Here is a 27,585-nt window from a genome sequence, read left to right as displayed (position 1 = left end):
AGAGAGGCCTCTCTTGATTCTCTTCTTTTTTAGATTTGCCCGGACCCAGACCTTCTGGAAGCAGTGAAAGCCCATGACTATTGAGCTGCTCATCAAAGTGTAGGCCTCACAATTGGTTTTGTATATGTAAACCGTTTCAAGCGGGTGAGAAGGACGGGCTGCCTCCTACCCAACAGAGTCACAGACTCTTCACTGACCCTAGCCAAAGCATCCTGTGAGCAAAACCCCATAAACAAAATGGAGAAACCATGATGAGATGGAGTTGATAGGGCTATTCTTGAAATTCTTTGGTTCCTCTGCCAAAGGTTTAGCTTCCAATAATGAGAATCGTTTTCCAAAGATGGGAGTCATCTCTGACAGACTTAGAACACACTTGCAAAATCCCTTTGTAACGAGCCCAAAAAGTCTCCCAGGAAAAGAGAATGAAAAGAATATGATTCAAAGAAAACGAAACAGAACAAACCTCCTTTCATAAATTAACAAGGTAAGGGGAAAAGAAATACAAAAGCTAGCAGAGTGAACTGTTTAATTAAAGGATACATATACACAACTTTTCTACTGACATTGCAAAACAAGTTTGTTCTGAGAAAAGCAAGAAGGGAACGGGAAAGGGTGGGAATCCTATTAGCCTGATCTCTGATATGTACAGTGTGTTCTAATGGCTAAATATAAAACCAAATAAATTATTAGGCCCAAATATTTTGCTTTCAGAAATTTCAGAATTTTCAAACTCAGGAATATTCACAGGAGGCCTTCCTGCGGGGTTGCCCAGAGAGGGCTCCTGCACTTTCAACAGCTGAGCAGCAAGAGAGTGCTCATTGTGGAAATACTGCCTCTAATGAATTTTGCCTATTTAAGTAGTACTGGCAGAGTAAAAACAGTGGGACACCAGCCTGCTTCAGAACAAGGAGCTGACAACCTCAGTTTAAGCTGAAGATTGCCTGAAACAATGGTGGGCCTTGGATTGAACCAAAAATAAAATATTCAACAATTAAAATAGAAATATAAAAATAATGGTTCTACAAACCAGAAAATACTAACACGGTTGACGGAAAAAAGGGAAACTGTTGACAAGTACAGTGCTTGACCCTTGACTGGTTAGAGGACTATTTAGGGCACAAAAGAAACTTAATGTTTAACTTTGTAGACAGATCAATTTTATTCACTGATGATGCCTTTGTTTCGTTTTATGGAGAATGCACATTCCAACCCAACACGTAGGCTTCTGCCTACTTTCCTCCTGTTACTTGCCTGATTAAAATTTATTTATAGTTCACATTCTTAAGCTGGGTTCTTAGGCTGACTTTTTCATCACATGCTACTTCTTGTTCCATTGGGTTCTCATCTTCCATTGAAGCAATTTTCAAAACGTTTTGCTCAATGTGGGTTCTGGCCCTGTTCCACCTGAAGCCTCTAAAAAGGCTTCCATTAAAAAATACTGGATTATGACCTATGACCTAAAAGAAAACTGGTTTCAATGAAAGGACACTAAAATGTCACAAAGAATTAATTTATTGGCTTTTGAAAAGCATTAGACTAACCCACAAATTATTCCGTTTTCATTTACAAATGCCAAATTCAAACAAATAGCTTTCTGATGTTCCAAGAGCAATGATTGCCGCTGGCTTTGAATATGGCGTGGTAAAAGCTTGCACTACATTTCTTTTTCTTTGTCCGTTCAAGATTGCAAGCGCTTCTGTACATTTTCCTTGATCTGTTGCATGGTCAGTTGCCCAGCGCTGATCTGCTGATCAATGAAATATTGCAGATCTTCCCATTTCCTGGAGCTTTGTTCGACACCTTGCTGAATCAGTTCCCGCGTTATTTCCAGTTTCTTTCTCATATCTTCCTCACTGAGCTGGCTCATCTGATAAATGGTTGGCAAGTCAAATGGTTTTGGGATGTCTATCCTGAGCTCTCCTTGGCGGACAACGACATAGGGCCTCAGTGTGTCAGCTGTCGCTTGTTCAAACTGATCCAGAAGCTGTTGGAGGTACCGGAGGAATGCAGTATAGTTTTCTATTGTCAGGTCTATCAGGGTCTTAGTGTTAGCGATAAGCCTTGCATAGGAATCAGACAGGTGCTCGTATGCCTCATTTACCTTTGCCTTGACTTTTTGGTTTTGTTCTGCAGCACTCTTCTTAGCAGCTTCCGACCAATATAGAATCTTGTCGTGAGCCGACTTGGAGAATTCAGTTTCATAGTTCTCCAAAAAATCTTTCACTTGATCTGTCAGGTGTGCAACCATGTCAGAAGCCCCACTGATCCATTTGGCATGCCATTCTACCACATCATTGATCAGACCCTTCAGCCAAGCCAACACCTTCTCTTCCACTTCGTAATATTTGACAGACCACCCAACAATGCTTGGGTCAAAATATTCCTCCCGCAGGGCTTTGATGCTTTGCAGCAAACGCTCTATCTCCACGGAACTAACCTGCAAAGTCTGCTGGATAAACTTTCCAACCTGCTGAGCGAAGTATCCTATATTGTTTGCTAACTCATTGAGTCCTTGCCCGATCTTGACCGAGAGTTGTCTTGCCTGGGCTTTTAAATGTTCATAGTTTTGGGCTTTCAAATTTGCAATCAGATCTTCTGCTGCTTTGAAAACTTGCTGAGTGACTTCCTTGAGCTCTCTTAGATATTGTGTGAAGTCAATCTTTTCAAGGGCAAGAAACAGGTTACTGACTCTATTTCTAACATGTGTTAGAAAGACCTTAATTTCATCAAGTATGTCACGAACTTTGAGGGTCTGGCCGGAAATTGGAATTTTAACCTCTAGTTCATTCGCATATGCATTCAGGTCATCAAAATATTCCTGCATTTTTGTGATGCAGAGCTCTATGGTGTTTGCTAACTTCTCAGTGGCCATCACATAAAGTTCTTCACCAGTGTGCTCTCCGTCTACTCCTGGCACCTGGAATTTTGTTACCTTCAAGAATTCTATGGCAGAATCAATAAGACGCTTCACCCTTTTATGGTATTCTGCGATTATATTCATGGTGGCTTCAAAAAACTGGGCTCTGATTTGGTCATAGTCCATCTGGTTGGCTTGATCTGCAGCTTGGTGGTACAGCTTCTTGGCTTTCTTCCTCAAGATTTCATATTCCCCAGTGACCTGGTTACTTATGCCATGCAGCCCCTGTTCCAGTTCGTTGATAGTGCTTAAAGTACCTCTGTAAGCCGTGTCAGCATTATGTTTCAGGTTGTCCTTCAGCTTCAAGGTGGCAGTGTTGATCTCAATACCCATATGCTCATGGTGGTACTTGTTAACACAGTTGTACAAAGCACCGGCTATTTTAGGCACCTTCTCTTTTAAGCCTTCAAGTAGGTCTATGGCAGCATCCTCTTTCCAGTTGGCTTTGACTTGAATCAGTTCAGGATTTCGGAATGATATCTCGCCTTTAAAGACATCGACGACTTCCTGAGGGTTAGACTGCAAATGCAAAACACATTTTTAGGAACTGTCACTCACCCACTACTTTGCTAAGAAAAGCCCAAGACAAGTCTTCCACTAATAGACTTATTTTGCACCAATGTTTATCATATCTGTGGTTATGGCTTGTGTCTGTTTGCTGTGCCCTTCCTAAATTATTAAAAAAAATTTTTTGAAGTTTTTATTAATTTTCCAAAGATTTTTAAAACACCAACACACAAACAAACACACAAACATACATCCTATTTAAATCTTGGTAACATTATTTAGTGACTTCCTCAAATCCCCTTGGTTGAATTTCATTATATATCATTTTAACAGTTTTCCAAACTCAATTTTCTCAGAAAATTTAACTTAGTCACTTGACATCTTTCATTCTTTCAGATTTGTCTTTAAACATCTTAAATTCTTCCCTAACACACTTAAATCCTAAGCCTATTTAAATTATTAAATAATTTTAGTCAACCCAAGGACACTAAAATATGGGAAATAAAAAGTAACATGAAACAAAAATTTGGCAGAATATGACCCGGTGCATAGATATAGCTTCTTTTTGCAGTAATCATTTATAATTTAAAAATCCAATGGCCAATTATCAGGGATGGTGGGAGCTGTAGTCCAACAATTTGGGGGAGGGGCAACAGGTAGAAGAAGCCTGCATTCGGCTAACATCTACAAATAAAAGTGGCCTTAGAAAAACACATCTTAGTCTTCCCCTCATGGTACTGCTAGAAGTCTGGCGACATACTCAAATTCTGAAAAACTCAGTTTACGCTGAGGAGGCGAAAGAGGTAAGCAGAGCAACTATGCTGTGGCAAATGGAAAGATAGACCCCAGAAGTGGCATTTCCCTTTGTCACAGAGCATCCTGTTCTCACCACACCTCTGTTCCTGGTGTGAACCAGTCCAACTCAGTTAACAGGGACCTCACAATACAGGACTGTCACAACAAAACTTGACTTCTGCCTCTTCTGCCTTCAAACCCATCTATCATAAAGATGGGCACTGTGCCAGTAGTAAGTTCATGATCCTTCAAGCAAGAGCACACTGCCTAATTCTGGCCATGCTTACCAGAGTTTGGTAGAAAACCTCGCCCTTGAAAGTATCCGTATCCAGACTGATGAGAGAGCTAAGAGTTCCAGCTGAAGATGAGGATATTGAGGTAGCAACTCTTGCGGTCTGTTCATGGAAACGCACTTGAACATCAGTGAAGGTTGGGCTGGTGACATCCAGAGATATCGTGTAGTCAGTGGTTCTAAAGCAGGCAGAATCAATCAGAGAAAAGGTAATTATTAATTGAGATTAATTTAAAAATACAGTTGATTTTAAATGAATGTCTATCTCAGAAGACTTAGAATCATAGAATTGTAGACTGGGAAGGGAAGCTGAGGATCCCATCCAGGGCTTTTTAAAAGAACAACAACTGGAGCTCAGCTCTGGCACCTCTCAGGTGGGTGTCATTGCCAAGTTCATGGTGACCTCCAGCATCTATTTTCTAGAAAAATAGCACTGGGCTCCTCTAATCCAACTCCCTGCCCGTGGCGTAGCGTGGGGGGTGCAGGGGGGGCCGGCCGCACTGGGTGCAACATCTGGGGATTAGGGTTAGGGGGCGCAAATCCACGGGTTAGGGGGCACAAATTACTTGCCTTGCCCCGGGTGCTGACAATCCACGCTACGCCACTGCTCCCTGCAGGAATATGCAGCTGTCCCATACGGGGATTGAACCTGCAACCTTGTCATGATTCGGGTCATGTTCTTACCAACTGAGCTATCCAGGCACTCATTTGTTTATTATAAATATTTCTCCCCTGCCCTTCACAAAATCTCAAATGCACAGTTAGAAGCACCATATTGGCTTTGCTGCTGGTGTGGTTGCCAACTCCCCACTCTCCCTCCCAGCAAGCAGGAGGAAACCCAGCTGCTAGGAAACTAGTGAAATGATTCTGCCCCACTTTGGAATAAAGTCTCATATCTGGTGATGGAATCCACAAAAAGACCTTGCGTGATAGGCAATTTTGTCAAACACAGAGTAAACCCACCGAATAAGACTGAATACGACTTGGGCTGCATTATCGACAACTATATGAAACACATAAAGAAGACAGCAAGAAAGGATTCAGTTATACAGGATCTAGGTTTCAAACAGAAGTGATCGAAGGGAAAGTGAAATTACTGAAGGCCGCATACAGCATATTATTAGAATGGGAGACGAAAGATGAAAAGGTACAATCAGTTATGATTAAATGGGCACAAGATGTAGGGCACAACATTATGATGGAAGATTGGGAAAAATTATGGAAAACTGATTTAACGTTTACAGATTGTTCCCTATTGAAGGAGAATTACATGATGATGTACAGATGGTACACAACACCAGTGCAGTCAGGGAAAATGTACAAAACTAGTTCAAATATATGTTGGAAGTGTGAGGAAAAGGAGGGGACATTTTATCATATGTGGTGGGATTGTAAGGTAATAAAATTTTGGGATATGATATACAATGAATTGAAGAAAATGTTCCATTTAACATTTGTTTAAAAACCTGAGGCATTTTTGTTGGGGATTGTAGGGAAAGACCTGCCAAAAAAGTTGGAAAACATCTTCATGTATGCGACAACAGCTGTGAGAGCTCTGGCAGCACAAGGATGGAAGACTGAAGAAACCCCACCTAAAGAATCATGGCAAGAAAAATTGACGGACTATGCAGACCTGGCAAAACTGACATATAAGCTACGGGACAAGGATAACTGTGACTTTAAGGATGAATGGGAACTCTTTACAAAGTATCTGAAGATGCAACAAAGCGAACTGGACTCCTTGGCAGAAAACAGCAGTCTCAGAGAAACCAAAGACTGGAACTGAGGGAAGTTGGGGGGTGGGGGCGGGCAGGTTTTATGTGGGAGGAGGGGAGGGAGGAAAAATGGGGGGGGGGACAAGGATGATATGTTTTTGGATAATATGTCATGTTTTAATTTTGAATAAAAAAACTTTAAAAAAAGAAGACTGAATATGACTTAGTTGACTATCACCTCCTGTTTTCAAATCTCAAAGTAGAGCAGATGGCACCTTCAGACATGTTTCTTTGGATGGCCTTCCCTCCCTTCTCCCATTTTGTGGGGAGAGAGGGTTGTTAGGAGCACACTAAGTGAAAGGACAACATTTAGCACACATTTTATAATGGCCATAGCTCATTGAATTGGGATTCCCTATAGAGTGTGCGGTTTAGGTTGACAAAAACAAGTCCTTACCCATTTTCTAGTACAGTGAGACGCTGTTTATATTCTGCACTCAGGTCACGATGCACAAAGTTGCTGTTTCCTTCGATGTTGTTACCTTTGTAGATCCACACACCTATGAAGCAAAGGTTCCCCACAGGTGAAATTATAGCTAATGTAAATGGAGCCTGCATTGAAAGTCTAGGGCTGAGATGATGTGTACTCAACATCTCACTTTTCCATTAGATAATAAACTGCTGCACTGAATGCAGAAGTTTTTTTGTCATTGGTTTCTACATTTTACAGGATCTGCTGCAGCTATTATAAAGAGATGGTCTACTGCACAAACCCATCTGTAAACTAGGGGCTCATCTATTGGTGTTGTTTAATGGGGATAGAAAGCTTCCCATACCTCCACCTGTTGTCCATATGAGGTGCTCCTCAGAATCATGGCATTCCCACACTTTTTCCTCTCCATAGAGGATCCTTTTTGGAGTATCTCCATACCAGAGATACTCCAAAAGGGAGAGGGCATAAGAAAATGTGTTTTGAGGGAGGGGAAAGTGCAAAAGGCAGTGACTCGGAGGAGAACAATAGATATTCCTGGTTCAAAAGTCCCTCTGTGAATCAAAATCTTCCTCTAGCCTTAAACTACCTAGTTGACCTTTCATATTTAGTCCCTGGCCACCTCCATCAGCAATATGTGATTACATAATAATGTTAGCCTGCCTTATGGGACAGTTGAAAAGATTACTGAAAAATATTCGTGAAGCTCTTTTAAAATTGAAGTATAATTCCTATTACTTCAGATACTGCCTTATTTCAGATTCCTAGCACACTCTTTCATTTTCCTTCCACAATGTAGCTCTTTTATTTCATTCTTTTGGTATCGTATGTACCTTTTGACTCAGGTACAGTGGTTTTGATATGAAGATAAGTAAATGGGAAGAAGTTTATGGAAGGAAAGTGGCCTGACTACTAAAAGCTGCCTGTGTTCCCTGAAAAGCATCCTCAAAGGTTCAGGCAGCAACTTCTGAACAGTATGGAAGGAGGGGTGAGGCACCTTCCATTCACAGGTTGTTGTTGTTGTTGTTTTGAGGGAATGCAGGTGGCTGGAGAGGATAGGACACACTTCCCTTGCAAAGAACTTCACTCAGGATCCAAGACACCTAAAACTTATATAAATATATATATATAATATCTTACCTTTTAGATCATAGGCCAGGAACTGCAGTGGTGAATATGCAGTAAAATCAATGGAATGGTTGAAAGAGTCTTTATTGTTCTTGAAATCTGTTTTCCAGGTGGTACTGTACAATGGTGAAGCAGCTTTGAAAGAAACACCTAAAGCTCCAAAAGTGGGGATGTAGATTCCAGCAGGGAAGGAGATTTTAATGGCTGGGATTTCAATCTGCTGTTCAGGAATAGTAATTGTAGGCAACTCAAAGTCAGCTATCTTCTTGGCTGCAGCGCTGAAGTCCACAAAGATTTTACCTAGAGAAAGGGTCTTTGGAAGAGTATATTCAGATACAGTTAATAGCTTCTCAGGTATAGTCACCTCAAAGTAGGGAATTTTATATTCTTTCAAGCTGGTCACTACATCGTACTGAGGAAATTGAATTTTTGGAAGTGATGGAAATCCAATGTGGAATGGCGTGGTGGTCAGTCTTTGGGGGATTTTGATATCCTGTAAGTTAATTTCAGGAATTGTGAATGTAAATCCATCCGTCAGCTGGTTGACATTTATGGGGATAAAGTACCCATCTTCATTTTTTGTGTATACGAAGGATGTTGACAAATTTAAGTATTGCCTTTCTCGAGGACTAGTGGTGTCATCTAATTTCAAGATCTGCCATAAGCTCTTGTCATAAACTGGCAGCACAAGGCCTCTGAGGAAAGCTACATGACCTCCCAAAGAATTGGACAGGTCAAAATGAGCTTCTGTGTTGTCATTTGATAACTGCAAGTGATGTCCAAGGAAGAGGGAGAGGGTTTGGCCTTCGATCTTCCACTCAATCTTCTGATTCTCACTGTTGGTGGCAATGGAAAAGTCTTGATTAACTGAAGTCTCACCGAAGAAATTATTTGGTTGGCTAGCTTGTACCTGAAGATGCACTGACATACTTCCAGGCTCTACTTCTAAAGTCACTTTGCAGTTCTGATGTCCTTCAGTTCTTACAATTGGATAATATTTCCAATGATTTTCTCCATTGTGGTCCCATAGTGCATAAAGACGACGAGTGGATGCTTCAATGGCAACATTTTCTTTTGTGTCAAACTTCCAAATTCCATCAATGTCAGAGCTGGTCTCAAATTTGACTGAGGAACGAGCACCTTTAGCATTTAGGTAGGCATCTGCTTCATGAACCAACTTTCCAGAAAATGGTCTTCTCTTGTGAAGCTCTCCGTTGATGAAAGCATTGGTTGAAGTATCTACAGATATATAAGATACAATGCTTTCCAAGGTGGCCTTGTGGACAATTGCTCCTTCAGCAGTGGCACCACGAGTGTCAAGAGCGTAGTTTAGATTAATAGCTGAGGAAATGACTGGCTTTGATTTAGCATTTCCCTTAAGCTCCTGCCTAAAATTCATGTTCAAGCCTGGCATGCTGCTTTTTGCTGTGGTAATCACTGAAGCTTCTATGTTTCTCCTGGTGAGACTGATGGTGCTGTCGTGGTTTCCCACTATGAATTTGTTGTTCAGGGATAATGCAGTCGCTAGCTTCAACCCTCTTTTCCTTGTGAGGCTGGTTGTTCCGTCCAATTTATATTGCAGGGCATCAATCACAGAAATGGAGGATGAACTCAAGCGAGCAATGATATCAGATTGGTTAAAAAGGCCAGCATTTGTGTTCAGGGTAATCACACTAGATTTGAATGAAAATTCATAGGTAATATTTCCCATGGCTGGAATGTAGATTCTGTTTAAAGGCGAGTGTGCTCGATAGCTGGGAAGCTTAAGAGTCTGCAGACCTTGGGGAACATGAAGGACTGGTAACTCCAACGATGGAAGGACCAATGTATAGGATGGCACTGAAAACCCAACAAGTGGGACAGTGAAACTTGGAGTGCTCATTTCTTTAGGGATCACATAGCCAAAAGCTGGGAGCTCAGCAGTAAAAGGAGATACCTCAATGTTGACCACTGGAACAGTGTACCCTGGAATCCTGAATGTCTGTGGGACTTTGTTAACTGAAGTCTCTATTTTGTACTTGTCAAACCTGGTCTTGGCTTGGTTATAGGACTCGGTCAGGAATGCTAAGGTGTTGTCTCTACCTTTCTCAAAGTGCCTGTTGAAGGTTGCAATGTACTGATTCAGGGCTCGATGTACTCCATCCAAAGGAATTTGAAACGAGTGCATATTTTTGTTCTTCTTGTACTGAGCTTTCAGGTTTAAATCAAATGATTGCTTTGTAGTCTTCAGTAAATTCTTCAGCCCTGAGTCCTCCCACAGAGAGTATCCTTGCATGGGGGGTGTCTTGATGCCCATGATAGATTGTTCAGGAAACGAGAGGGGATTTTTTAGGAACTCCAAGTTAGCATCACCATTCATGGACACAGAAGCTTCAATACTTTCTTCGTTGTTACCAGCAGACATGTTATGGACATATCTGTATTGATTAAATCTGCCCTCAGCTGCCCAGCTGACTTGTTGAGTGGAGGGACTCAGTGCCAGGATATAATTATTTACGAGCTCAATTTTGCCGACTATTTTCATTGGGAAGCTAACTTTTACATTCATGTTATTATTTGTTGATGTGCTCAGTTCAAAGGGCTGCACCAAGAAGTTCACATCATTATTTATAGTCCCAGATATGCGTCCGTTCAACTTAGCATTGTGTGTGCCCCTCAGTTCTGTTTTGAGCTCTGCAAGATTCCCTGTGCCTTGCACATTTAAGTCACTGCGTCCCAGCTGTGGAGATTCTACTACAGATTGAACTTCAAGCCTTGCAGAACTTGGTAGATTATATTCATATGCCAGTCTTTGGTCAACTCTCAAGTACTTATCATTGATCTTGTTTTGTGCTACGAATGAAGCTACAGATCCCCCTAAACCGAAGCTGACACTTGATTCATGGGTTCCTTCACCAGAGTAATCAAAGGCTGTCCATTTCCAGTCTCCTCTGCCAATGGAAGTAGCTGATATGCGTCCTGCTTCTAGTGCTGTTTTTATTTCATTACTTAATTCTGCTTGGCTGCTGAAATTTGGAATATATAGCCTGTGCCTGTAGGTTGTCCTGCTCTCTATGGAAATCTTCTTTTGGAGGCTGCCTGTTAATTGGTTGTACAGATCTATAGAGTTACGCTCAGTATGGAATTTTGCTGTAGTTTCTGCATTTCCCCGAACAGAAGTCCCCAAAAATGTTATTTCACCTGCATGAATAGCATCAATGTACATGTTAGAGAACTTCAGGTTGTCTCTTACGATTAACTGCTGCATCTCAGGAGCTGAGAGACTTGTATCTGCAGTCATTTCAAAAGCAAGGCAGTTGATTTTGGATGTTGCTACTGCTGAAATAGACCCCAAAAATTCTGGGCTGTGGGCAAAAGCTGTTGTGTTCTTAAAAGCACCATTAGTAGTCAACGTGAAGAAGGGAGAGGTTACTTTGAAAGCGCCAGACAATGTTCCAAATGTAGGGACCATCACAGAGTGTGGAATGCGGGGCAGCTGGAATTCTGGAATTTGGATCTCTGGGAACTGGAACTCATTCAAATTTAGTTTTGGGATCAGTAATTCAGGTATTTGGAGTTCAGGGAAATTCATTTCTGGGAAAGAATAGTCAGAAAAATACATATCTTTCATCTTTATATTTTGGAAATACACATCAGCAGTTGGCAGCTGAAAGTCACTCGACATGATCTGGTCAATCGTCTTCACAATCTTCAGCTTGATGTCATTCAAATCAATTGTATAAGATGGCACCTTGAATGTATTTAGAATGGTGAACTCAGGAGTAGTAAATCTGACTGGAATTCTGATTTCTTTCAATTTCTTGAGGTTTACCTGATAAGATGGGACACGCAGGTCAGTTAGTGGAATAAGGAAATCTGGGGTTTGAAAGGTGGCTTCCCGCAAGACCCGGAGACTGACTTCAAAAGCTGGTATGTTGATTATGCCTGCTCTGATCTCAGGAACGTTGAAGCCAGTTTCAACAAAGTGGTTGAAACTGTCAGCCATAGTTTTTACATTGTATTGCTCAGCTAAAAGGGTAATCTTTTTTGAAACAGTTTTCCATTGTTCATCTAGGAAGGTGATTATGGTGCTGTAGAGCTGGCTGACCTTCTCAAGGTATCCCCGGATTTCTAATGGGATATCCATTTGATAAATTCTCTCACGTGCATCTTCCAGGTACTCACAAGCTTTACTTTTCAGTTCACTTAATGCTGTTGAGCTTAGGAGATCACTAAGCCAGTTAACGATGATGGCAAGTCTAGTGTCTTTTAGTTTCTGTATGTTCTGAGCAACCACAGCAGCAACATCTTTGATGTATTGTTTTGTAGCTTCCATTTTCTGAGGTAGCTCCAAGGCTTTGATTTCATCATTGATTTTCTGTGTTGTTTCCCGGATTTTTTTGTTTGTTTCATCTACAAATTTGTTGTAATCAAATGACTTCAGCTTCTTGATAACAAAATCAAGAAAGTTGTTGACTTCATCCACCAGATTTGTGTAATCAAATGATTGGAGCTGCCTAACAGCATCATCAATGAATTTCAGTACTTGGTTGAAGAATGATTTTATGTCAATTTTTTTCAGAGACAGGGTTAATTTCTGGATTGTTTCTCCAATTTTCTGTTGGTTATACAACTCAACTATTTTGTCCATTAGAAATTTGACCTGCTGATCAACTCTATAGTTCACAATAAGTTCATGCATTTTGTTCCGAAGTATATTGATCTTCTCTGTCACTTCATAGTCCTCCATATAATTTAGAAGAAGATCTTTAATTTGCTCCAGAATTTGATTAAGTTTTTGAATGGGAAAGGACACATTCAGTGTCTCTATAAGTGTTCTAATATCAATTGCCTCCACTTGCTGCTTCAAACTCTCTGCAATGCGTTGGGCATCTATATTCTGTATCTGTTTCTTCAGTTGATCTAGTTTTTCTTGCACTCGAGCTTTGATTTTGTACTCAGCATCCATATTTTGAACCCAAGCAGCAGCACTGCTTCCTATCTGGTTAAAGTCATACTGAGAGATGGCAGATTGCAGTTGATGAATAGTGTCAATCATTTTTTTACTGATTTCATATTGCCTGTCTATAACTTTCATTTTTTCAATAATCTGCTCAATAAGTTGCACAACAGCTGCCTTTAAGTCATAATTGCTCCTTATATACTTTTCAGTTTCAACCAGGAAAACCTGCAGTTTAGACAAAGCTGCCTGGAGATTAGTTTTGGCATTTTCCAAAGCAAGTTCAAGGTCATCCACTGTTATGCTGTAATCCTTCACAAATGCATCCAGTGTCTCTTTCAGGTTGTTCACTTTGCTTTCCAGATCAAACGTCTTCACATAGTTATTAACCTGCTGGGGGATTTTATCTAATGCTGCCCTATATTTTCTCACAACCTGATCTATATTTACACCCTTCAGGTTCTTCTGAATAGATTTGAGTACAGCTAAGATGGACTGCCTCATTTGCTCATAGCAAGCTGGTAGCTTTTCCAAGAAGGGCAGATTGATGACATGCATGTTCTCATTCTTATCATACTTCACAGAAAGAGCAAGACCAAACTCTTGAGTCTGGGCTACATTTTCCCTTAAATCCAAAACATCAATTAAATTGACTCTCCCCCGGTTTGTGAATGGTATAGTTATAGGAAAGTCCAGTACAGAAAGGTCTGCTAAGGTTTTTCCATCCAGCTCCACCCCAATAGTTTCTGCATCATTAAAAGCACTAAAATCTTGAGTGTACACATTATTGTTCAGCTGGCTCTTCATCTTCCATGTACTTCTTTGCTCAGATGGCGTAAAAAGAGCAGTGACCTTGTTCTCCAGTAATGTCTTGTATCTTTTCTCAGAATCGAAGTTGTGGCCAGTGGATCCCCGATAATCATGAGAAAGTGAGAAAGCAAGGGGTTCTACTTTTAGCAGGAATTTGCTGTACAGCTGTCCTGACTGCTCTCCCAAGATTGAGAGTCTCCCATCCCCATTTGTATGCATGTCAACGGTGACAGTAAATGGGGCTGCAACGGATCGTATTGCATTGGAAAAGGTTAGGGATTTTGAGTCACAGTTTGTGTTGATGACGACCGACGAAGAGAGACCTGCAACGTCCAAGTTAACTCTGTGGGTGAGAGCTGCACCTCGAATGCTCGCTACTGTGTCGGTCTTAACATGCGCCACCAGATCTGCATAGGTAAAGGTATAGGCATGCTTCACTTCATCGCCGCTGTAGGCACCTTTCACATTGCCATCCAGATTAACCTTCAGGGGCTCAAGTTGTAACCGTGCGTTGTTGTTTAGATCAGCACTGCCGAATTTCAAGTCGTTGTTCACGTTGGCTGTGAGAGAATAGGGTTGCAGCTGGAAGTCCAAGTGGTGTTTGTGCGACTTGCCCAGACTGATGGTGTGGTCTAAATTGGAAGCGTAAGTCAAAGACAAGCCCACAATGTTCAGGTCATGAGTGTTTTCCAGCTTCATTCCTTTGTATGACCCGATCAAGCTGTTTGCAAACCTCAGTCCCCCCTTGTTCACTCTGAAGGTTAAGGTGTTCTTGCTGTCTGCATCCAAAACGCTGCCTTGATATACACTTGTAAGCACGATTTCTGTGGGAGCCACTCTTCCATCCAAATCAAATTTTGCATTGTGTTTCCCAAAGTGTCCTCCTGTGTTGATCTTCACGGAAGCCCCAGAGACACCAATCCGGGCATTCATTTCGTTCTCCAGTTTCAATGGATTAAACTGCAGGTTTGTTGTTGCAGTGCTTGCCAGGCCATCAAGGTTAACACCTAATGTAGACTTGTGCTCAGCTTTGAGTCTTTCCCCTTTCCCAGACACGTGGCTAATCAGCTCGACACCTTGGCTGTTAACAGAGCTCGAAATCAGGGCATAGCATTGGTTTTCTGCGTAATTGGCCTGGTACTCGGAGCGAAGCGCAGCTCCCTTTCTGTCCACAGAGAAGTCAAACTTGTTGGCAACTGCAAAGCTTCTGTGGTTTCCAGCGGTCTCAGAGGAAAACTTCAGCTGGCTGTTTTCATACTTCAAGGAAGCGGTGTTAGTCAGAAAACCGTTCTGTACATTCGAGATGGACTTGACTGTCCATGGGCCACCTGTAAACCTGGCAGTCATCTGGTTAGTAGCCTGAAGCAAGGAAGAGTCAAACTTCAGATTGGATTCTCCTGCCCAAACGAGTTGGTTCACATCAAAGGTGCTTGACAGTGTGCCTGTGGTTTTAGCAAAGGCTGAAGCGACATTCAGTTGTCCTTCCACGTTTATGTTTTGAAGAAGCAAGTTGTTGCTCATTTTGGCATCTTCAGCATAAGACAGGGAAAACTGAGTACCCAGCGGGCTGGATGTTACCAGTGTGAGGGTCCTCCTGGCCACAGGAGTGGGTTCAAAATTGCCTGTTTCGCTATATTTAAAATTTGAATTAAGGAGTTTGTGTTGCAGTGAACTTTCATAATTACAAGCCATGTTGTTCCCATCAAAACTTGCTTCTCCCTGACCTGGGGTGGAGAGAGAAGAGAAAAGTACAATCAACTTTTTTGACTACTACTACAACAACAACAACTAAATAACTTGAGCTACTGTGCCTTGCTGGAATATACTTCACACCCTTCTACATTCATAGGTCCTGCAAGCCAAATTCAAGAAATATACACTACTGCATGTTTACCTAGAAGTTAAGTTCCACTTTGATGGAACTTACTTGGAAAGGTGTGTTGGATTGACTTGAATGGAACTTAAAGCCCACCATAGTTAAAAGCAAACATTTGGATTTTAGCCTGCAATCCTATGAAGACTTACATTAAAAGTAAGGTTTATTGAGCTCAGTTGGGTATAGCTTACTTCTGTACTAACATGTTTTGGATTATTCCATTGAAGCCTTTAAGACACAGATTATATGTGGGGTTTGTCAATTTAGCAACCAGACTGTCATTCAGTTTGCATTTAAGGTTTAACTAGGTTGTGGCTGTAGACACCACCAATGGAAGCAACGGTATAATTTACTGATGGAAGTAACTGTACAATTTACTTTCTCACCAGAGGTTTGTTTGGGGTTTTTTTTTTGCTTGGTTTGGTTTTTAGATAATGGAAGCTGATGATATAGAAATGCTTGTGCCTTTCAAATGGAGTCTCTTTTGCACTTTCATGAAAAGATTTTAATGTAAAGGAAGGGGAAAGGCCACAACTTGCAAACCCTCCCTTCCCCTCCTGTGTCATGGCCTAAGGGTACTGAAAGCTTTTGTTTTCATTTTACCTAATTACACTTTATATTGTATGCAAACTGATTGGTTTAGGAAAGTAAACCAAGTTCAAACTGTGGTTTCTTATCACAGCTTGTGGCCTTAAACCAGTGTTTCCCAAACTTGTGTCTCCAGTTCTTTTTGAACTACAACTCCCACCATCCCTAGCTAGCAACACCAGTGGTCAGCGATGATGGGAATTGTAGTAAAAAAACAAACAGCTGGAGATCCAAGTTTGGATAAACCATAGTTCTAGGTAAAGGTAAAGGGACCCCTGACCATTAGGTCCTGTCGTGGCCGACTCTGGGGTTGCGGTGCTCATCTCGCTTTATTGGCCAAGGGAGCTGGCGTACAGCTTCCGGGTCATGTGGCCAGCATGACTAAGCCACTTCTGACGAAACCAGAGCGGCGCACGGAAACGCCATTTACATTCCCGCTGCAGCGGTACTATTTATCTACTTGCACTTTGAGGTGCTTTCGAACTGCTAGGTTGGCAGGAGCAGGGACCGAGCAACGGGAGCTCACCCTGTCGTGGGGATTCGAACCGCCGACCTTCTGATCGGCAAGCCCTAAGCTCAGTGGTTTAACCCACAGTGCCACTCGCGTCCCTAAACCATAGTTCTAGGTTTGTACATAATAAATCACAGTCAGTTGAAAACAGAAGCAAAAGTTTCTGATCTTTTTGCAGCTGGACAGAAGCTCCTGAGACCAAAACTCATCTATGGAATATTAAGCTGTGGTTTAGTATCAGAACTCAGCCATTAAGTAGCCTTGGGTGTGACATCTCAGCCTCAGTTCCCCAGCTGAATAACATTGACCCGTTTCTCTCAACATTGTTCTAAAGGCTGCGGACAACATTGCAAAACAAAACTGCTATGTGACTTTTGCATAGGATTTTTTCTTCATAGTGTTGCATGTTTAGTATAACACATTAGGTAGATTAATGCACATGGGAGAATATGATCAGGCTGCCATAATTCCTTGCATGAACTGTCACAATATTGAGTACGTCCCTCAATATATTCGTCCCTCAATATATTCACAAGGAGCCTTGTGAGCTTGAGCTTTATCAAACTCAAGAGGAGGCTTGGCCAAATATGAGTTATTAATGTTATCATATTAACTCTTGATGCACAGAGAAATGAGCCTGTGACATATTTCTAGTAAAAAGTATTGAACCGACAAGAAAACACAACACACGATTAATTACGTAATATGCTCATAATCTCCACCACCACCTCCGGAAGAGATTCTTACCTTGTACATTATATGAAAGTAGTTCCAGAACAGAGTCAGCTCTCACAAAGTAATTTGTTCTTAGGCTGTAGACATCCTTTGTGGTGTTCGCCAAGGAGTAGGAACCTGACCAGTTGTAGTAATTGCTGTACATATTGGAAGAGATCTCGAAAGTGCCCAGCAAAGGCACCCGAAGCGTGTATGACTCTGGGATGGTGAAACGAGGAAGCCTGTACTCTTGAGAAGCCATGTTTCCTCCCATTGACTGCATTGCCATTTGAGACATTTCCAGAATCTTAGGCACTCTCATGTCGTAGGATGACCTGCCACCAAACGGCAGCGGAATGGTAATGACAGTACTCTCTTTGTTCCAAATGTATTTGATCTGGCCATCACTGCAATAAAAAGTTACCCATAATTAAGATCCCACAAAGTCCACAAAATAACAAATGGTTGCACTTTGCCTAGGAAGCTGCCCTATTCTATTTTCTTCATCCACCCCTGTATCCCCTGTATTTTTATCCTGTAAACTGTCCTGAAATCTTTGGATGAAAGGTGGTACATAAATTTAACCAGAAGCTTTTTTTTACTATGAATTTTAGGTGCAGAGATATCAAAGAAGCAGAAACGATTATTCATGGATGCAGCAACAGCAGCACGGATACCAGTGGCCTGGTACTGGAAAGGAGATAAAGTCCCAACCACAGATGAATGGCTGATGAAGATGATGGACTACGCTGAAATGGCGAAAATGACCGGGAAAATCAGAAAGCAGGGAGAGAGGAGCTTTAATAAGGAATGGAAGAAACTGACAAATTACCTAAGAGAACACTGTAAACAATCTGAAAACTTTGGCGGGGTTTGAGTAATGCTTGTAATGTACTATAGACTTTGGTAAAAATGGATTATTTTAAGAAAAACAGAGAAAATATATGATGTAGTTGAAAAATATTGAAAATGGAAACCATGGAAGCATGGAGGTAAGTCCAAGGATTCGGGGGATCCTAAATGTTAATGATTATGTTTAATGTTTGAATTCAAATATGTAGTGTAAAACTGATTTTTTTAAAAAAATACAAACAAACAAACAAACAAACAAACAAACCAATACTCTCTGGGATCTCTGGCAGAGAGTCTTTCCTATAATGTCCTATCTGGGATGGAGTGGAGATGCTAGGGCTTGAACACGAGATAAAAAGCATGTTATCTGCCCTGAGCTATCGTCCCTTCCCAAATTCCAGACTGCACTCCCCTTGTATACTCCCCTTATACAAAATGTGCTAATTTTAGCAGAAAGCTGACAAGAGCGATCAAAGTGCAAGACAATGGGTGACCACTGTTTCAATATTTTTTTCTAGAAACATGGTTCTGATCCAGGCATTTGTCGTAAACTGCATATTGCACCAGTGTATCTTGTATAAGAACAATTTGCCCTTAGTAATGAGGCTCGGCTTCAAGGCCACAAAGGGTCCTTGTCAGCACCAAATAAGACATGTCATCTGTCACTTTACCTTTTCAAGAAAAGCTCCTCTGGGATGGCAAAAAGTTCCATGTTCTGAAAATTGAGCTCCTGGAGTCCGCTTAATTTATCCTGTAGATTTTTCGCATAAGGAACGTTCTTGGATGCCTGCTGTAACCAGGTATTGGATGCCTGCAAGATCAGAGTAAAATATCAAGCTACAAAGAGCCTTGTGATCAGAAAAGTTGAAATGAGCAAATAATAATAATAATAATAATAATAATAATAATAATAATAATAACAACTTTTATTTATACCCCTCCCTCCCTGGCCAGAGCCAGGCTCAGGGCAGATAACACCAGTAAAATCACAGTAAAAACATAATAGGTGGGAAAACCCAAATTTAAAATACAGGTTAAAATGCAATTTAAAATACAGCCTCATTTTAAAAGTAGCCCATAGATCAAAACCATAAGGGGAGGGAAACAGGACAACAGGGTCAGACTGAGTCCAAATCAAAGGCCAGGCGGAACAGCTCTGTCTTGCAGGCCCTGCGGAAAGATGTCAAGTCCTGCAGGGCCCTAGTCTCTTGTGACAGAGCGTTCCACCAAGTTGGGGCCAGTACTGAAAATGCCCTGGCCCTAGTTGAGACCAATCTAACCACCGTACGACTTGGGACCTCCAAAATGTTGTCATTTGTGGACCTTAAGGTCCTCTGAGGGGCATACCAGGAGAGGTGGTCCCGTAGGTACCGTAACCCACCCTAACCCACCTGCCTAGTACCCCTAGTGCTAAAACACAATGCAAGCAGTCACATTCTAGCCCATGGGTCGGCAAACTAAGGCCTGGGGGCCAGATCTGGCCCAGTTGCCTTCTGGATCTGGACCGCGGATGGACCAGGAATCACTGCATGGATCAGCGTGGATCTGATCGTTCGGGCTGCGCCAGAGCGCATGCGTTCGGTGGCGCCTCCTCCTGCCTTCTCCCCGCCCTGCCTAGAGCCGAGAGGAAGGGGGCTGGGCTTTGCTGGTGCCAGCAGCAGCAGCATTAGTGCTCAAGCAGCCGCCATTGTAAGCAGGCTCAATTCTGTCTTGGTTGGTGCCAGCCCCTCTCTGGAGCCCTTTTGTGCACCGCTCATCGTCCCGCTGCTGCCAGCCCCTGCCGCTCGCAAGACACGGGTAAGCAGCCACTGGGGCTCATCCAGTCCTGTGGAGAAGGCAGGGAGAGTAGGGGGCATGGCTTATCTGAGTGGAATGTGTCTTTTTATTTAAAATGCCTCTCTGGGTTATTTGTGGGGCCTGCCCGGTGCCCTTGCATAGAATGCTGTGTCCTTTTATTTAAAATACATCTCTGGGTAATTTGTGGGAATTTGTTCATTTTTTCCCTTCAAAATACAGTCCGGCCCCCCACAAGGTCTGAGGGACAGTGGACCGGCCACCTGCTGAAAAAGTTTGCCCACCCCTGTTCTAGCCCCACATCTTGGTGGTGTTAGAGCTGCAGTAGTAGCATCACACACACACACAAACCCCGATTTACACGAGGGTTACGTTCTGAGGCAGCACACGCATCAGTGAAATTGCACGTATTTGAAACACCATTCGGAAAGCCTTCAGGCACCCCATTCCACCCTGCCCCATTCCGCCCCTTTTGGTGATGTTTTTGTGACTTTGGGTGTCGCTTCCAGGTTTAGTGTAACTCGTGTGTGCGTAGCTGCACACATATTGAACACACATAAATGGGGGCTTGCATGTACTGCCTTACATCATGGGAGAACCCTTGAAGCACATGCGAAGGGCTTGTATTGCTGTTCTCCTCACACCAGTGAGAGATGCCCTTGGCATGGGGAAGAGCTGTGGCATGTTCTCCCTGACTTTCTGTAACTTGGAGGCACAGTAAAGAGCTGTGCTGCAGAGATCCCAACGCTACTAGAGTTACATGCCCCTTGGTCTTTGATACGGTTGCTAGAGAACTCTGACAAAATCTCAGTAGTTTGCTGGTCCATCTGTGGTCAAGAATGGAAATCGGTCAAGCCAATATCACTGGCACTTGTTCATATCATTGTTGTTTTTTTAAGTTCTCAAATGATTCCTAATTGATGCCTCTTTTTACATCGTTCTGACATTTCCTTTACACTGAAATGAACTTATGTTGCATAAATAACTTACGTAAAAATACCAGACAGTGAAACAAATAATGTAGTATTTGGTGGAAACCAAACTGCAGCAGAACAGAAACAGCACTGATTGAATGCAGGTTGGAACAGAACTTGGTGCCTTCTTGTTTTCCGAGCATTTGAAATTACTGGATCTTTTTTCTTACCTGCTCTTTGCTTCTCCCAAACCAATTAATCATGTACTCATAGGTAGTTCTCACTGGAATCATCTACATCTCTCATCAGCATGATTCAGAGCCACATGAAAAGTATGTTCTATGACAAATAACTCCACTTACTACTATAAAGTTTGAAAAAATATGCCGGACTGTCATATCTGTATTGGCTACTCGGTGGTCCAAGAGATTGTTGGCATGCTTCTGCAAAGTCTTCGAATAATCTGCAAAGTCTATGGGTAGCGTGGCTGACATTTTCTTCAGGGCTGCACTCTGGCCTGACTTCCACTGCACTTCGATCTTCTCATTATCTAAGGCAGAATGACAAATGTCACCTTATTATTTCCCATGGAATCCAGTTTGCAAAGTTGGAAAAAAACAACACCAAAACCCTCCACTGACATGTGGTGGAGGGACTTGTAGGGAACCCAAACCATAAAGACCCAAACTGCCTTATAGTGAGACTGGTCATTGGTCCATCTAATTCAACATTGTCCATATTGGCAGGAGGCAACTGCCCAGGGTCCCATATAGACGTGTTTCTAAGCCCTAGTTGGATATGCAAGGAAGTGGCGCTTTTTGCTTGGAAAGCAACTGTGCTACCTCTGAGCAAAGCCATTTTATGGCATACAGGATGTGCAATTCAGGCCTGCATGGTTTGGGCTCTTCCAAAGAGAATTCACATAGATGGCTATGCAATTGTGTAGCCTTGTTGATTCAGGGCCGGCTCAAATCATTTTGCTGCCCGAGGCAACAGACAAGATGGCACTTTCTCCCAAGGCACATACAGAGGCCAGTTGGACTGGTAGTTGAATCTTACTCTTGTAAAAGGACAATGTCTTTCATTGCACCTGATGGCAGCAGGCTTGTGTAGTGGGTACAGGGCAGGCCACATGTCACTTGTACCTCTGGCTACTTCCCCTTCCCCTCAACATCTGCCGCCTGAGGCAGCTGTCTCACTCTGCATAAGGCTGGCCCTGCGTGGGTGGATACTGAAGGCTCCCAAGGTTTGGAGTGTGATAAGTGGAATTCTGATCCTTCACCACATATTGGTGGCAGAAAAGGTGTTTCACATTGACACATGATCCTACCGTATCCCAAGACAATTCTCTCCGAAATTGAGGAGCCGTGACTTGTAGCTGAACTGTCAATCTGGAATGTCAGCCCATTCTGCGACTGTGTCAGTAATACATCTGTTTTTGCTTGTGTCCTCAGGCGAGGAATGGAGATGGAAGCTTCCACTGCTGACTCTGTCCCAGCGCTGTATCTGGAAAAACACACAACGAAAAGACTCCTGGCTTAGCAAAAATCTACCCTTAGAAATTCCAGAGGGGCAGAAGCCTAACTATCTCCAACAAACACCACAATATCTGCAAAAATGAGAAAAGCTTACCCTATGCGTCCCGTAAGAGTAACTTCGGGAATTTTCTTGTTGTTGATGTCTAAGATAAAGCTGTAAGCGCTCCTTTCCTGAGTGGAATAGTCAGTAAGTCTGAAGTTGGTACCCAAATCAATGCTGAAACTGGGAACCTGGAGGTCACTGGTAAAAATCTTTTTGCCTCGATTGTACCTGAAGATCAGTGTGGCTTCACATTGTTTTGCACCTGAAACAAGCAGCGACAACAAATAGTTTGCAAACAGAATTAACATAGATTGCTATGTACATTTCTGAGCACAATTCAAAGTGTTGGTGCTGACCTTTAAAGCCCTAAACGGCCTCAGTCCTGTATACCTGAAGGAGCGTTTCCACCCCCATCATCCAGCCTGGACACTGAGGTCCAGCTCCGAGGGCCTTCTGGCAGTTCCCTCGCTGTGAGAAGTGAGGTTACAGGGAACCAGGCAGAGGGCCTTCTCAGTAGTGGCGCCTGCCCTGTGAAACGCCCTCCCAGCAGATGTCAAGGCAATAAACAACTATTTTACTTTTAAAAGACAACTGAAGGCGGCTCTGTTTAGGGAAGTTTTTAATGTCTGATGATGTATTGTTTTTAATATTCAGTTGGAAGCCACCCAGAGTGGCTGGGGAAACCCAGCCAGATGGGCAGGGTATAAATAATAATTTAGTAGTAGTAGTAGTAAAGCAGTTGTGATAACTGAAAATATTAGGCCCCCCAAAACAACTAAGCAACTGAGTGGTTCTCTGGATTGTCGTTTTTAATTATAAAACAACCCTTACCTTCCAACCAATCTCTGGGCTAAATCACTCGTGCATGTACAACCCTCAGTCTCTCTATCCTTGATGACTGACAGCTGGGAACGTAAACTGACACAAACTTTAAAGTCCTGAACGTGGCTTATATCAAAGTTCTATCTGAGGTGTTAAATCTGCCATCACTTGAAGAGATTCACCCTAGAAAGAGCCGTCTAGCTCAAGTTTACCTTGTTTTATACGTATTCATTTCATCAAAACAGGCGAAGATTCATCTCCTGATCTTTCAAATCTTGGTCATTTGATTGCCCTATTTACCCATTGTTGTCTTTTTAATTGTATCTATTGTTTGTTTTATGTTGCTATGGCCATTGGCTAATGCGAATAAAGTTTATCTATCTCCTGATCTTTCAATGTGATTTATTGGCATTGGAGCTAGGACAGAGATTATTTTATTTTATTTTATTTTGACAGTAAAGAGACTTGGACGCTTTTGCAAATCTTTGCAACTTCCACATGCATCACTAATTCCACAGCCTCTTACCTGCCGCTTGAGCCATGAATTTCAAGGTGTCAACCAAGCCCTCCTCCTCTTTGATTACTTCATAATTAGCACTTGCTATATATTCCTTTACTTCCCCTGTCGGCTGTAGTTCAATTTCATACCTAATGATGTCAAAATGGAAATATCATCTGTCATTGTAAATAATGAAAAACAATCATAGTTCACTAGAGGAAAGCACTTCACTAATCAGGTATTGGGGCCAAATAGTTCAGCACTAGGAGTTTTGTTTTGTTCCCCCCCCCAAAAAAAATTAAGATGTATTTGACACTGGCATCAACACAAAAAACACCATGGAATCACCTCCTCACATGCAAACTCCTTAGCATTAGCTCTGGCCATGTTACAAAAATATCCTAGGAGTCAGCAAAATAGTAGCCATATAAGCATAGAGACTAGTTCAGGCATCTTCAACCTCGGCACTCCAGATGTTTTGAGACTACAATTCCCATCATCCCTGACCACTGGTCCTGCTAGCTAGGGATCATGGGAGTTGTAGGCCAAAAACATCTGGAGGGCCGAGTTTGGGGAAGCCTGGACTAGTTAGTTGCATGTATATATTATACTTTCCTCTGGAAAAAAATCAGAAATAAAGAAGATGGTGCATGCGCGTGTGCGCATACACCCACACCTATAAACATAGCTGCAGTCAGGACATTGTATTCTAAAAATTCATCATGCAAATACAGTGCTGCCTCGCAAGACAAAATTAATTCGTTCTGCGAGTTTTTTCGTCTTGTGAATTTTTCGTCTTGCGAAGCACGGTTTCCCATAGGAAATGCATTGACAGTTTCCCATAGGAATGCATTGACGGTTTTAAGAAAAAGGTGCAAGACGTTTTCGTCTTGCGAAGCAAGCCCATAGGGAAATTCGTCTTGCGAAGCAACTAAAAAAACGAAAAACTCTTGCGAGTTTTTCATCTTGCAAGGTACCACTGTATAAGATGTAGAGTTGGACAATGAACTTAATATGCTAAGAATATCCATTTTCTTTCTTTCTAGCCCTCGGGAAGGTAAAGAGGAACCTCAATGTCTCTCTCTCTCTCTCTCTCTCTCTCTCTCTCTCTCTCTCTCTGTGTGTGTGTGTGTGTTTGATGCCTGAAACCTGCACAGCCACAGGGGAGGTGCTGGCTGAAAGACAGAGTTTTCCACAACTCCTGGAAGCAGAATAAACGATGTGAAAGAAACAGATACAGGAACATTTGCACGTTTTATACAGTCACAGAATCTGACTACTCTTGGTGCAGGATCCGGCTGAGACCGAGGCAGCAGAGAAGGCATATGTGTTGCATATGTACAGAGAAGCAACTTACCTGGTTTCCCCAGTGAGTGGATAGTAAGGTGCTGTCTCTGTTGAGCTGGCATTGGAGTATTCAACTCGAGTACAGTAATTAAGGCCAGCAAAGAAAGACGCGCAAGTTGTCCGGGACTCTCTGTTCTCAATCAGAGGAGGAATCACTTCTGTTCGGGTTGGGGTGACCAAGGTCAAGACGTTGCTTCAAAAGAAAATGGAATGTTTATTTCATGGTCTAGGATTAGGCAGTAGGTGAAAAGAAGAGCCTGTGAATATTGCTCATTTGAATTTAACCAGAAATCTGTAGCAATGCACCTGATTATTCTTATTACCATATTTTTTGCTCTATAAGATGCACTTTTCCCTCCTAAAAGGTAAGGGGAAATGTGTGTGCGTCTTATGGAGCGAATGCAGGCTGCGCAGCTATCCCAGAAGCCAGAACAGCAAGAGGGATCGCTGCTTTCGCTGCACAGAGATCCCTCTTACTGTTCTGGCTTTGGGGATTCAGAATAATGTTTTTCTTGTTTTCCTCCTCCAAAAACTAGGTGTGTCTTATGGTCTGGTGCGTCTTATAGAGCGAAAAATTTACAGGAAAAATACAATAACTTCCACAGTGCAAACCTGTATGTGTCTGTGCAGAGGAAAGGGATTTTGGTAGGGCTTACTCCCACCTTAAGTAGGCATAGGATTACAGGCTTATTATGGGATCTCAAAGCACCTTCTCATCTCATCCCTAAACTGCAAACTGCCCCAACTATTTAGCTTTAGCACCAGAGAAATTTAAAACTACTAGAAATGTTCATTACACAGCAGATACCCTAATATTTAAACTGATTCATGTAATGCATTTCGCCTTGGGAATACTCCCATGCAGAGAAACATAATGTCTGAACCAGAGGATAATGCTTACAGCCAGGAGCTGGTTTTGTGAAGGCCTTGCCAACTGTAGCAATGGTTGCTGGGCATTTGCATAACAAGCCTACCCACCAGTTACCTTTCTCGTGAGCATGGAAAAGGCAGCACATATTTTACAGTTTGAGGGCAATAGCAGAGATGCTCACAGAACTCAAATCCCTCCAACAGTACCTGATACTGAGGAGCTTGGTTGGAGTCTTTGGTGCAGGAATGCTGACCTTCAGCTGCCCAGCTTTCAGTCCGACATGGGCTTCAATTCCGGACTCATGGTATATGTTGGTGTTCATCTGCACGCCGTTTCTAGCAAACACAGGGATGTTCACTCCTATGTGAGTCACAAATTCAACTGCCACGGATGGTTTTGCAACCAGTTCTGCTTGTATCTAGAGGGTGGACACAAAATACAAACAATATTTATTTCTATCACAGAAGTTTTCTTTTTGATACGGTAAATAGGAGAACAATCCCTTTCTATTCCTGGTGATGGGCAGATTGGCAGTGCATTCTCCTAACTGGTCGGTTAGAAAATAAACTTTGGCTCCTCAGGCACAATGCCAAACCAGCAATGCACTGGGGGATGGGGACTGGCCATCAAATTGATTTTGCCATGCCATGCTATTTCTGTACATAGGCTTCCCCACAGATGGATGGCTTTTCAGCCAGTTGTGTTGGTAGAGCCCGGAATCACACACCCAGAGGATGTGTGGATATGATCTGTTCATCAACATGTTCGGAACACAGCTTTCTGATGACATTTCAAGAACCAGAGCAAACATGAGACCAAGATACTTTGCTGCACCCATGTGACACACACATACACACACCCCTGCGTATCATTCTCTACTACAGCCTTTCTCAACCTTGGGTCCCCAGATGTTTCTGGCCTACAACTCCCATCATCCCTGACTACTGGTCCTGTGAACTAGGGATCATGGGAGATGTAGGCCAAAAACATCTGGGGAACCAAGTTTGAGAACCACTGCTCTACTAGGTCAGCTCTGCAAGATACAAAAGGATGCTGTGTGGTCCTTTCCAATAGAGTCTTTGAGGGAACTAGAGTGCTATGTACACAATAGAACTCCAATTGCACTCTCCAACCCTGTGGTTTTCTGCAACTGGTATTCAGAAGCATGTGGAGACAGAGCAGAATCATCATGGTTAGTAGGCATTGATAGCCATATCTTCCATAAAATCCTCTTTAAAGGAATCCAAATTGGCAGCCGTCCCTGCTGCCTATGGGAGCCTTAAACGGAACCACACCATTGGCTTCTCCAGCCCAGTATCATCTACCCTGATGGGCAACTCCTGAGTCTCAGGCGGTGTGTGTGTGTGTGGCTTGTCTCACAAACTGTGTTCTGCAGTTTGACTTGCAGCTGTGCATCCTCATATGTGGAATTGCAACTAAGGTAACCACACACACAAAAGGAATTTAGCTTGAGGCTCAAGTGTTGCATAAATTTAAGTCAGAATGCCCACCTGCAGCCTCATTGTCATTCCAGTCTAAAGTAATGTTTTATAACTTTGTAACAGGCCTTGAATTCTTGGCAGGGCAGTGGGGAGATGAGCATATCTGATGAAATCCGCAAGC

The 27,585-nt window shown here is 42.5% G+C and overlaps 1 protein-coding gene across 1 annotated transcript in view; it reads right to left on the bottom strand.

Annotated features, from left to right (window-relative positions):
- Window positions 1-509: 509 nt before the first annotated feature.
- APOB (apolipoprotein B) overlaps window positions 510-27,585 on the bottom strand; it is a 50,117-nt gene continuing 23,041 nt past the window's right edge. The window contains exons 18-29 of the mRNA XM_083431287.1: window positions 26,169-26,380; window positions 25,102-25,284; window positions 23,772-23,893; window positions 22,475-22,685; window positions 22,173-22,348; window positions 21,205-21,392; window positions 18,806-18,945; window positions 17,316-17,689; window positions 7,857-15,317; window positions 6,684-6,786; window positions 4,507-4,690; window positions 510-3,436 (exon numbers count right to left, since the gene is read on the bottom strand). Coding sequence (XP_083287413.1) covers window positions 1,679-3,436; window positions 4,507-4,690; window positions 6,684-6,786; window positions 7,857-15,317; window positions 17,316-17,689; window positions 18,806-18,945; window positions 21,205-21,392; window positions 22,173-22,348; window positions 22,475-22,685; window positions 23,772-23,893; window positions 25,102-25,284; window positions 26,169-26,380 — 11,112 coding nt within the window. The 3' untranslated portion in view covers window positions 510-1,678. The remainder of the gene's footprint in view (window positions 3,437-4,506; window positions 4,691-6,683; window positions 6,787-7,856; window positions 15,318-17,315; window positions 17,690-18,805; window positions 18,946-21,204; window positions 21,393-22,172; window positions 22,349-22,474; window positions 22,686-23,771; window positions 23,894-25,101; window positions 25,285-26,168; window positions 26,381-27,585) is intronic.

This window comes from Podarcis tiliguerta (genome assembly GCF_965153285.1).
Source record: "Podarcis tiliguerta genome assembly, chromosome: 3".
Lineage (NCBI taxonomy): Eukaryota > Metazoa > Chordata > Lepidosauria > Squamata > Lacertidae > Podarcis > Podarcis tiliguerta.
Note: the sequence above shows the minus strand (reverse complement) of the source record. Positions and strands in the feature narration are given on the sequence as shown.